This window comes from Pecten maximus, chromosome 12, assembly GCF_902652985.1.
Source record: "Pecten maximus chromosome 12, xPecMax1.1, whole genome shotgun sequence".
In the NCBI taxonomy this organism is placed as follows: Eukaryota; Metazoa; Mollusca; class Bivalvia; order Pectinida; family Pectinidae; genus Pecten; species Pecten maximus.
The window spans coordinates 10,267,277-10,280,179 of NC_047026.1; the positions used below are offsets into that span (position 1 = coordinate 10,267,277).

The window sequence follows — 12,903 nt, forward strand, 5'->3', positions numbered from 1 at the left end:
GGATTGTGGAATCCTATCATGGTCGTCTGAAACACTGGACGTTTTTCCGAACGCAATTGGTGTCTAACAGCTTTATCAATGTCATCGAGGCTTTGCTTCGAACCGTCACAGCCTGTCTGAATGGTATTAGAGGACCGATCTACCAGAGATCTCCAGAAAGAGATGCCAAAGATAGGCTAATGGCTGAACGTATGAAGGACCGTTTGACAACACCGAATGGTTTAGCTCAGAGAGTCAAGACAGATCCGGATCTATCTAGACGGGCAAGGTCCGAGTTTGTCAAGAAGAATGCATCTTCCGTACTGTTTTCCCGTCTCGATCTCGATTACTTGAGAACCATTACGTGTGGAACGTATCAGATATCTCTAGTTCCGGGTTACACCGCCGAACATTTAAGTGATGACGGAGACTATGAGGTGTGGCTTTACCAGCACTCCCAAGACCTTCTCCGATGTCAAATACATTCTCGACACAAAAGCCAAACGAAATACAACGTTTGGATACGGTTCACCGTTTCACCCGATGATGAGGCCCCAAATAAAGGACTACTACTGCCAGTGCCCAGTTGGAGAGAGAACGATGGGAATGTGTGCGCACATCTCCTGTATCTTGTACTACCTTGGGTATTACAGGGCGCTGGAAAACTCTCGACCATTACAACCACAAAGAAATTCCGACAAAACTTGAAATAGTTTTCCATGCGGCAACGGAGTGCATATGTCGAAAGTTTGTTTGAGGCTCGATATGAAAGATCCCCGTTACCATGTGACTAACCAAACTTATAAATATAGGTATTATACAATCGCCCGTAGCTATGAACACTCCCGTAAATGCGAAAACCAACCAAAATCATAAGGAACACGTTTTGTTTGTTGTTCTCTCTATTTGTCAGCCAATGTCTTCAACGACGCGGACTTGTGAAGTAGCCATCTTGGATTTTTTTTATGAAACAGTGTTTCTCTCACTTTTTTTCATATCTGTGTACATATTCTCAACATACCGAGCAAATACTCTCGTGTTTTTGTTAATTATCTAAAGAAAGACGAAAATCAGCAATTCAACCATAGGCTAATTCAACCCAAGATTTGAAAATGTTCCACCACTTACATGTTGATGATTTTTCCTCTCATCAATAGCATATTACGTACTGTTTAATAGGATAAAAATTGGTTTGCATCCAACGCCCATAAAAGGGTGTATTTTCTAAAAAACACAGTTTTTGTGTCTAAAATGTTATCATCGAAAATGGCATTTTTGAGATTGTTTCTTCCATAAAACAGCCAAATAGCGCGATGGAAACATGATTTTTTGTCACAATCATGCCATGAATGTATTCTTTACGGTGACCATCATTTGATTATATTTTCATTAATATTTTACATAACATGCACATTTTATCAACACTTAGATAGCTTCTGAAAGGTACAACTTTGAGGAGCCATAAAAAACAAACAAAGTGACCTAAATCTTTATACTTTATAGATTTGTGACCACAACGACATGGGCAATGCACCACCAACAGGAAATTTGAATCAGAGAAAGGGCCATTTTGGAAACAGGCCCTTTAAATTGAAAGTCTTAGAGTTACAAGAGTTACAAATGAAACAGGTATGTTCGTCTCAACTGGAAACTCGTCAGTGTCTGGTTGAATTGAAATTGCTGAATAAATAATGTCTATTTATCAGGCGGGTAATTTCTAATGGAAGAGGGGTAAGGTTGCCCTACCTTATTTCATGCAAAAGTATTACACTTGAAAGAAATCAATGAAATAAATCATGAAGTGTAAGCAATTAATTGCGAACGTAAATTTGTATTTTCCTTTTCCATAAGGAGTCAAACATGATATCCAGTTTATTACAAACAATACATTAAAATTATTAAGATTCTCATTTGAACACTGAATGTATTGTGTTTGCTGCATGTTGCAAGAAAGATTGACAAAAATGTGCATAACCAGTTCATTTAGTGTTGCTAACAGAAAACTGTTTTTACGGTTCTTGGTATGTTGTCCTCCAGAAACAAGATGGCATCTTCATCCTTGTTCTGTATAAAAAACCTCATATAGATATTTAATATAAATACCCATGTCAGAGTATTTCAGTTTACAAAACAGGTATCGGCCATCCATGTTGTATCATGTTTCTATTTCCCTTTTCTTACATCAATATCTCAAAATACAAGTTTGACAAAACACATTATGATGGCAAACTTCTTCAAAAGGCAAAACAGTTAAAACAAAATTCCGATTCGATCTGAATTTAGAATGTAATCATCATATTCAACACAGGGAATGTCTTTATTCTAATGGTATCTGAGTTTGCTTACTATTATGCCTCTTGATGCATACAGCTTTCTTTTATATACAAATGTTCTTAGCGTCTAAGGTAACTTAGGGTTTGGCTTTCGGCTTTTTCTTGCCCTTCCATGCTGCCGTTAGTTTTTGTTCTTCACGAGCTGTCCTCCCTGGACTGATTCGCGTAGGACTCACGTGATCCAACGGAAGCGGCGGGAGGTCAACAGAAGGAGTGCCAGCGTTTGAAAAATAGTTTGAACCCCACGGTGTTCCACCAGCAAGGCCGTGGTTTAGTTCTGAATCCTCAATATTGTCTCTTCCTTGGGAGGAACACGACTTGTCTCCATCTCTATTTCTCTTACGTTTGGAATGCTTCGGTTCGGATCCAAAGCGTATGCAAAGCCTTTGACAATAATGGGTCCATCAAAGTACATCAGCAGAGCCGGCCAAACAACAAAATCAAACTTATCACCTTGAGTTGAGTAATACCGGAAAAGATTTCTGTCAAACTGTGACTTCCGGTTGACCTTGCTGATGAGCACCATCGGGGTTTCCTGTATGACCATGTACCACGTGATCTCCACACAGCGTTTAACGTAGGCCAGGACTTGTCTATTGCTGTGTAAAGTCGGGTCCATAAACTCAGGCAGGATCTGAGCAATGAAGGCCTACAAAATATCAAAAGAGTAGAACTCTAGAATGTATTTCTTTGCATTTCAATTTCATTTAATCTGCCGCTCCTTAGCTTTTTACCATACGACAATATTTAACTTCAAATTTACTCTGGTTACTATAAAAGGGTACATGTAGTTGCTATAAGTTTGGGAGCGGGACAACTATTTCACCTGTTGTCAGTAAAATGTGGCCAGGTGAAATATCCTGCTGGATGTCTATAACGTCGACATCCATTTGGCGCTTACCACAGCCTCCCAAAACACAAAACCATAACCAAAACACATCGCGCACACGTGAGAGACCGTCCTCAAATGACAATAACAATTGATAGGACTTTAAACAAAACAAAACCAACAACATACATTTTAACAAACGTTATTTGACCTTTCCCCTAACATACTTTGACCTTTGTGCCATGACCTACATTTTGGATGGCTGGTACACACTCCGTTGACGTCGACTTCCGGTAATGTTGAGCGATTCTTGCTGATTTCTGAGGCAGTGCTGTTTTCCTGCCAATGAACTCTGTACGGGCGTCTTCCGTCCACTGTACAAAGTAAGACAGAAAGGTCACTTGGAATAAAAGGTACATAGCCTGTCCACGTTTTCTCTGTCTGAGAAGACAAATATGATATTGGGTAGTGTAATTCTACATTATCAACATATCAATTAATTGAAGGATATTGATAAATTCCAGCCACGAATATGGTATTCTGTTTATCACATAAGTTGTATTTAAGATATATAAGTTAAAATTTTCAGTACTTCGCAAGCCCATGCTCTCTTTTAACATAATTATAATATTTGTTTCGCTGTTTGTAAGCAGAATTATGCCTCCTAATTTCATTCTTCTATGAAAGAAAAGACTAAAATAAAATTCAATCTCCGCCAACATGATCATTGGAGGAGTCAAAGACAACGCGCCACCTAGCGGAACTACTTCATTCTCGTGAATGGGATTCTTGCCTGTTCATACACGCGGCGTAAGTCGTAAATTTCTGACGATCTTCCTATGCAACTATGTGAGAACTTACATACAGAAATCGAGCAATGTTTTCCCGACCAACCCTCAGGTCGGGGTTTGATCATCATTTCCCCCATTACCTTACAACCCGACACATAAAAGATACATAGATTAAAAGGTAAGATAATATTTCATTAATTTGCATACATATTTTACTTACTGATACAATGAATCAGAATTGAATTTAATCAATTAAGATAGGATTACTCTAACAAGTAGGACGCGATATTAAGGCAGCTTTACCCATATTGTGCTGTGTATCAACCTGGAATTCCCTACAGACGATAGTATGACATTAAATAATAATTGTGATATCATAGATAATGTTATGTCGTCAAAATATTATACGGGTGTCTTATAAGATTTGTGACATATGTAGTTGCAAGGCTTAAACAGTTTTGTGGTATCAATCGATGTTTTCCAGGACAGTTCAGTATTTAAGTAAAAGGACGACAACAGTTTATCAAAAGCTGTGTACCGTGGACAGTGGACAGTAAAACTCCCCTTCAAGGTTGATCATCTGTGCTCTCGCGATGTCACCACAGAAGGAGTAGGCGGCCTGGTAACACAAAATTAAACAAAATTAACGTACATGTATATTATAAATTCACAGATTTTATCAGCTATGCTTGCTGATACATGTTTATGAAATATAATCACCATTCACAACAATCACTGCGTAATTAGCCCACCAACACGATGTTTCAAACTTCAAAGATAGGTTCCCTTATGGCCCTAGTTTTGTTCATTCAATTATGAGTCTGATCAGGAAAACAAAATATCCGACAGGCGGCCACCTTGGTTTTGACATTTAAAATGTGCAATAGTTATTTATCGCAAGGATATATACATGTATCAAGTTTGAGAAATATGTATTACTCAAACTTGATATATTGGTACAGTATGTATAATCTAGCCAATATGTAATTCCTATCCAATATTTTGTCTACACTACGTTTAATTCCTAGCTAATACTCTTTGAAGACTTTTGTAAATACTACATTACTATTTGTAGACTTTGTAAATACATTTTGTATACTTTATTTATAGATAACGTTTAATTACTGGCAAGTACTATGTAAAAAGCCTAGCTCGCACTAGTTAGTTGATATATTAAATCCAATCGAGTTGAAATATCCGGTAGAAATATACAAAATGTAAATATTCACTTAATTCCGCGTATGTTTCTACCACTCAAGACAAGGGTATTAGCATCTGTGTTCCAAAATTTAATTAAATGTCATGAAGCTTAAGTAAAATTTCGTATATTGCCAACCCTTGGCAGATGGATCCGCCGAAAACGACTACACCCGAGCGATTTTTAAACATTCCATACATCTTTTTCTTTCTTTTTTTTTTTTTTAAGGGGAGGGAGGGGGGGGGGGGGGGGGGGTAGTTGTTGTTTCCTTATATTAATTTATTAAGTATCTTTTCTAGAATCAAAAGTGTGGCTTTGATTCTTAATATGATAAATCATAACATTAACCGCTGTCGCTATTAAGATATAAAATTGAAATTGAATTGAACTGAATGTACATGCACATGTAACTATTTCACAGTGGTAATTTGATACCTGTAAGTGGTCATTATAGTCTACCCACCCTGAGGATCCGGAGGAGTGTGTCCAGAACCTTATCCTCACGTAAGTTCATGTTGTTGTCCAGGAACGTGAAGGCTGCAGTCCACTCATTATCATACAGGTCCTCATACCTTTCCCCGATCTGCTGGGCCCGATTCGGGTCTCCTGGATCAACAACCCGTGTCGGTGTCAGACCGGAACTGGATGAACAAGAGATGATCAATTAAGGCCGATCGCTATTATTGTTTTTTGTTTTTGTTTTTGGTTTTTGTTTTTTGTTTGTTTGTTGTTTGTTTTGTTTGTTTGTTTGTTTTTATCAGAAGGCATCGAAGAAAAAGAAACCCATCAGCCTCCCTATTGCAAAACTACATCTTCATTAGTACCAAATATATATCTTCGCTCTTCTGCTCTGTTTTACCTTCCCCTTGTGGTGCCATATTCCGCCCCCTGATGAGTCAAAAAAACCTCAAAATGTAAAAATTGATATAGGTTTCTTCAGGAGTATGTGGCTTTAAAGATAAAGACATAGTGTCAGGGCCAGAGGAAACTCGGGACTCGGGCTACGATAGTATGTGCCATTGTCATAAGCATATTTATCAACGCCTTCTCCCATTATATATACAGTGTATTACAAGGCATAGTTACATTTACATGGATGATGACAAAACTGATATGCATGTCATATACGGTTTACAAAATATACTGATCCAATTACAAAATTCAAAACCTATTACTGGATTTGACAAAATTTTGCACATATCTAAAGATATTTCTTTTTAGGTCAGCGAAAGTTGTGATTTTCCATTTAACATAACTTCTAAACTAATTGAAACATTCAGATTATTTAGGTTTTGCAACAATACGTATGTCACCGGATATAGAAATTAACCAATGAAAAGAAAAAGAAAATCCATCACCGGTCCTTTTTGAGCAGAGCGCAGCCCTGGCGGAGAGTGGTGAAATAAGGGAGAAAACCACTCTGTGACCTCGATTGCACTTGATGTGTGGTTTGTAACAAATATTAACTTTGTTTATTTTATGACAATTGCGAAATAAGATATACTAGTAAATATATTAATCACGCGTCAAGCGCGCAAGGGGTCTTACTGTGTGTTGAAATAAGAGAAGTCAGGGGGGGGGGGGGGGGGGGGGGGGGGGAAATGACGCGGTCGGGCAGATGACCCCATACCTTTTCACCTCCATTCGGGGCATCGAACCCCGGCTGCCTAGGTGAAAGGCACGTGTGTTACCACTGTGCCACCCGACCAACCATGGCTTGTGAAAGTTTCACATTAACCAAACTTACAGACACATAATTCTTCTCAGACTTCTGTCCTGAGACAAATATTTACTAAGACGTTGACATCCTTGTGTTGTGTTCATGAGGTGAACATATCACATTCTGTAATATTATATTATCTGATAAATCGTACGTGTTGAATCATGAATTATACCTTCTATGGCTGTTGACCCTGGTCAGCTGGGCGAGTTGTTGGTCCTGTGTGACGAGTTGCTTTTCCATCTGCTGACATTTGTGTGACCTGGCGTCTAACGACAGAAGTAAATGTCAATAATATCGGCGTTAAATCTCTTTATCTGTCTTTTGACCATGAACTAATACAAAAATAAAATACTTATGTGAACGTATACGAGTTTCTATTATTGTAAATCCAGGTATATTTTATCTATTTATTTATTTATTTATTCGGATTAATAGGAAACCAACTGTCATTGAAACGCAGCAGTTTTAAACCAGAAGAAATTGTTAATAAAAGATTTTTACAGTTGTATTAATTAAGAAATATTTCAGCTCCACAGCCTAATAGACCTACAGACATTTCAGACAATTATCGACCAATAACTCTACTGTCTGGTATCGATAACGTTTTCGAAGGAGTTGTTTTTAAACACATTTACAATTATTTTCTATGAAAAACAGTCTGGTTTCATGTCATGTCACTCTACAGTACACCAACTTATCGAAATACCACAATATTTGTTGTTCACTGGAGGAAAAAATACACAAATGTCTTATTTTGCGACATCTCCAAAGCGTTTGACCGTGTATGGCACAAGGGGATTGTTAATTAAATTAGAAGCATATGATATTATGGGTGATCTTTTAAAGTGGTTGAAAAATTATATTTCTGATCTTCAGCAAAAAAATGAGTACCACAGGGAAGCGTTTTTGGGACCCCTTTTGTTTTAAATATATATCAATGATATTGTTGATAATATGAATAGTATATCTCGTTTATTTGCTGATGACACTTCATTAATGTATTCTTCGTCATCTTTTTCAGATATTCAAAGATCTCTTAATAATGACTTGCAAAATCTCAATAAATAGTCCCTAAGACTTAAATTTAACCCACAAAAAAAACCCTGATGTATTGCTAATAACAAATTCACACAATAGTCCACCCTTTGAGATTAGTTGGTAACCATAGACATTTAGGTGTGATTTTCAGTTCGGATGCAAAGTGCTTCCTGCACTTAGCAGAAATTTAAAAATCATGCATGAAAAAGGTATCGGTATTAAGGAAATTCAAATTTTTGTTGAGTAGAAAAACTGTATTACGAATGTATAGAGTATTTGTGTTACCTGACAATAAAGCTATGTTTAAATCAAATCAACAGACGTACCTAGTTCCTGTTTAAGGCGATCGATCTCTTCCTTGTCCTGGTGGTAGGGTGGGACGGGGTAGGGGATATTCTTCTTACACAGCGGACACTTGTACAGGTCGCCTGGCTTTTGGTCCCCAGACTTATTCTCTTCTACATCTTTTCGCAAGGCTACCTGAAAGTGAGTTAAGCACTTGCAAACTTTTATTTTTCGCAAGTCGTCATTTTTAAGAGCATGCAGTGAAATACTGATTTCATCGAGAATAATATTTTGATAAATATGTTACCTCCTCAACTCGGCAAATTCATGATAAACTTAAGTGGTTTTACTAGGCGCGCGATATATTTGTGTAAGGGGCAAATTTTAATTATAAAAGTGATTGACAACTTGTAATCCAAAGCAGTACAATTACAAATCAATATACCATAAAACTTACCTTTAGGTTTTCATAATCGACAGAAGACTTCCGGATAAGGTCTGTGGTGATTGGTTTGTTTTCTTTTAAATATTGAAATAATTCGTCCAGGTTCGCAGTATTTATAGCGGCCATGGTGCTACACGTGACGATTCTCCATGACTTAACGCTTTAACATACTGGCGTTCCCATCCGATCTGAAGTAGTCAAACAAACAGTAACTTACAGTAGTATCTGCTACAGAATAATAAATGAGATTCTTTATTAGACTCCACTGTACAAATAGTCCAAGACTTTAACTGTGGATAAAGGGAGTAAACTCTTACTAAAATCTGTCGGCTTACAGCAATCCGGTTTGACTCTATATTGCTACAATCCTTCCGCAGAAAATTGGATTTTGAAGAGGGAGTCATACATAGGAAACACAGTTAAACTGAAATCTAAAACGGTATGATGCATCAAGAACAGTGTGCAATGCATATCTGAAAGTTGTGTCCTATATATAGAATACGTTGTAACATATATCTGAAGGATTTGTCCTGCATATACAACACGGTGTAATATATATATCTTAATATAAACTTTATTTTATTCATTCAATTCATACATATACAATACACAATCATACAATCATAATGTGAATGGGATTCGGAAAAAAAGTATAAGACTTATATTAATTCGTTTCCTTTTATGACACATTGAGTAAACGGCAGCAAGTGGGAGAATACATAAGTGAGCAATGTAATACTTGAATAGATGAAAAATGGGGAAATTCGGAAAAGAGGAGAGATGAAAAGACCAGAAAAAAATAGAGAGGAATTTTATGCCATGACATGAGATATACAACCTGCTGTAACAGCTGTGTACCTGACAAAAAATTAAAAAAAAAAAATAAAAAAAATAAAAACAATCATTCAAATCTTTCAGAAATAATTATAAATTCTTGAACACTGGAAAAAAAATCAAAAGATTTTCATCATACGTGAGTTCGTTATCACCGAAGAGTAGTATTTCAGTTGATAAGGGATAGTTTAGAGCACTAAAACAACGTAAGCGAAACTGTGCGAAAAGTGGACAACGTAATAGGAAATGTTCGTTGGTCTCATCTTCTTGATTACACGTGCATAGAGGACTATCTATAAGATTTTTATGAAATAGATACAATTTTAGTGGACTGCACTCCGTCCTTAATCTAGCATGGTGAATCTGACCCAGTCTACTACCGCTAAGGAAATAATGTGGAACTTTGTGGCGTGGTTTAATTAAATGACTTTTCAATTTAGTTATGGACGGATCACTTTTGATTGCATCTGGCAAGGAATTCCACAAAGGGATTACAGATGGCAGACAGGATTACATATAAAGACTTGTGCGACAAGGAGGAGGGACGAAATTTATTCCAACACGAGTATTGTGATCATGGATGCTATTATTACGCTGAGTAAGAATTTCTTGTAGATACTGAGGAAGGAGACCGTGAACCATTTTATGGAAATGAATTATTTTGTGGTGTTTACGTCTTTGCTCTAAGGGAAGCCAGCCTGTTTCAAGATAAAGTTTTACTCTACTTGTGAGTTTAGTTCCGCCAGTAAGTATACGCGCTGCTTCTAATTGGAGATTTTCTAGCATGTCAGACTGAGTTTGTGTAAGGTTATCCCAAACAACGTTCCCATATTCAAAAATAGGTCGGATAAGACTAAAATACAGAGTTTGAAGGGAAGTACGATCTAAAGTGAATTTTAATCTGCGTAAAATATTCAATTTTGGTGAAACCTTAGATTTGAACAAGTTGATATGATCAGTCCAACCGCCATTGCTGGACAAAGTCAAACCGAGATGCATATGTGAACTTATCTCAGAAAGCAAAATATTGTTAATGTATAGAGGAGGATGAATTGGGGATAATATATATCTGAAAGGTGTGTCCTATATATAGAACACGGTGTGATATATATCTAAAAGGCGTGTCCTATATATAGAACACTGTGTAATATATATCTAAAAGGTGTGTCCTATATATAGAACACGGTGTAATATATATCTAAAAGGTGTGTCCTATATATAAAACACGGTGTAATATACAACACGGTGTAATATATATCTGAAAGGTGTGTCCTATATATAGAACACGGTGTAATATACAACACGGTGTAATATATATCTGAAAGGTGTGTCCTACATATTGAACACGGTGTAATATATATCTGAAAGGTGTGTCCTATATATACAACACGGTGTAATATATATCTGAAAGGTGTGTCCTATATATACAACACGGTGTTATATATATCTGAAAGGTGTGTCCTACATATACAACACGGTGTAATATACAACACGGTGTAATATATATCTGAAAGGTGTGTCCTACATTATAAATTAGGAACACGGTGTAATATATATTAGAAAGGTTTGTCCTACATATGCAACACGGTGTAACATATATCTCCTAAAGGTGTGTCCTATATATAAAACACTGTGTAATATATATCCTAAAGATGTGTCCTACATTAGGACACAGTATATTATATATACACGCTAGAATTATGGGAAGAATTTTCATTTCTTTGTTTCCAAATTCAAACTTCGGTATCATTGCTTGATCATTCAACACCCTGTCTTGTTGTCAACATGTAAGGAAATCGAATATTGTTTCTCGTATCATCACAGGTAAAGTATGACGTCTACACTACAGGCACTTACATTCACATGGACTTGAGAATAAGTTACAGTCTACATGTATTTGGACCTCACATAGTGTGTGTAGCAAAAATGACATCCCCGGTGATCATATATCGTGTATGACCACCGGGGATGTCATTTTTTTGCCAAATTTTAATCTGGCCCCCAAAACGTCTCAAAATGTGCTAAACACACTAGGGAGGTCCAAATACATGTAGACTGTAACTAATTCTCAAGTCCCTGTGTTTACATTTAAAAAGTCAATTCAAAACGTTTAGTTAGATACCCGCATTAACACTGCTTATCAAGGTAAACTATCTATCTAACTATGTATCTGTTATATATGTTATATGTATATATAGCTACACAGTCCACTAATGTCCACAGTTTACGTTATTACGGCATACTCACAGACTGCAAAAAGAAGTCCTCTAAATTATCACTATTTAATTAATTCCTGCCTAGGATGTAAGCTCATTCGATGAGAAAGATCAAGATATTCTCGGGCTTCTGTTGACCTTAGTGACGCGACGTACACTCCACTGGTAAATTTTCTATTCTAAATCTTTTTGGTCATATTTACACTCTATCGAACTTCCTCAATATGTATTGCTATGTACCGCGTTAATGTCCATCATATATAGCTATATAGATATTCCTATTGAACAGAGAGACCTTTTAAAGAGCGATTCAGCTTAGGTATGTACACGAAATACATTGTATAGCTATACACATCACGGCAGATCAGCTGTAATATAAAATTTAATATCTTATATCAGTCGAATATTCGCCATTTAAATATTACTCCACCATATAATACTAAAATCACATAGAATCACAAATAAATATATTTTTCTTTGGAATATACACTATAATATCGCAAAAAAAATGTTGAAGTGTTATAGTAATGATAAGTCCCTGGTATTAAATACACACACTGTACACATGTAGGGGTGGGTAGTAAATGTATCTTTTTCATGTAATAAGTGTTCTTAGGAGTTTGAAATGTTAAAATAATTACTGTATCCGATTAAAAAACCTCCATGATTTACAAAACATGAAAAAACATAATATATGTCTGAAAAAAAAAATGTGGTTATTTAAAAGGTTAAAACTCCGAAATGCTATCTAAACACTCACCTGTTCGGCGACATACAGTTTGGTGATTCTGTAGGTTTATATTCCATTAAAGTCGATATAATTCTATATAACCACAAACTGTCCAAGTTCTCAAATACTTGATCTCATCTATTGATTTGATATAATCTGCGCAGAAGGTCGGGATCGTGAGGTGTGTTGATTTCGCTCCAACACGACACCCGATTTATAACCCGTACTACTTTATCTCGTCAACAAGCTTTTTCGGTAATACCAGGCTGTCAAAGTAAAAGGGATATTTTAATTGTGCACATCGCCAGATCTTTAAGTGTCCTAAAATAGACCCTGTTTTGGGTTAAAGTTAGATGAATGTGTGTGTATATAAAACCAGCTGTCGAAGTGTCGTCTGCTCTCATTCTATTATCGGACTCAAATTGTTATTCATCTTAATATCCTATCTTCTTGTCCGAGAGAAGTATGAAACATCCTTAAAACATTTGTATGAATTTCCTCC

At 36.4% G+C, this 12,903-nt stretch overlaps 1 protein-coding gene across 1 annotated transcript; it reads right to left on the minus strand.

Annotated features, from left to right (window-relative positions):
- Positions 1 to 1,776: 1,776 nt before the first annotated feature.
- LOC117339861 lies at positions 1,777 to 12,699 on the minus strand. Its single transcript, XM_033901568.1, is given in 9 exon segments — positions 1,777 to 2,667; positions 2,670 to 2,961; positions 3,393 to 3,515; positions 4,471 to 4,551; positions 5,594 to 5,771; positions 7,026 to 7,119; positions 8,218 to 8,371; positions 8,634 to 8,809; positions 12,432 to 12,699. Coding segments are annotated over 8 exon segments (1,314 nt in total). The 5' UTR covers positions 8,748 to 8,809; positions 12,432 to 12,699; the 3' UTR covers positions 1,777 to 2,389.
- Between the last annotated feature and the right edge of the window lie 204 nt (positions 12,700 to 12,903).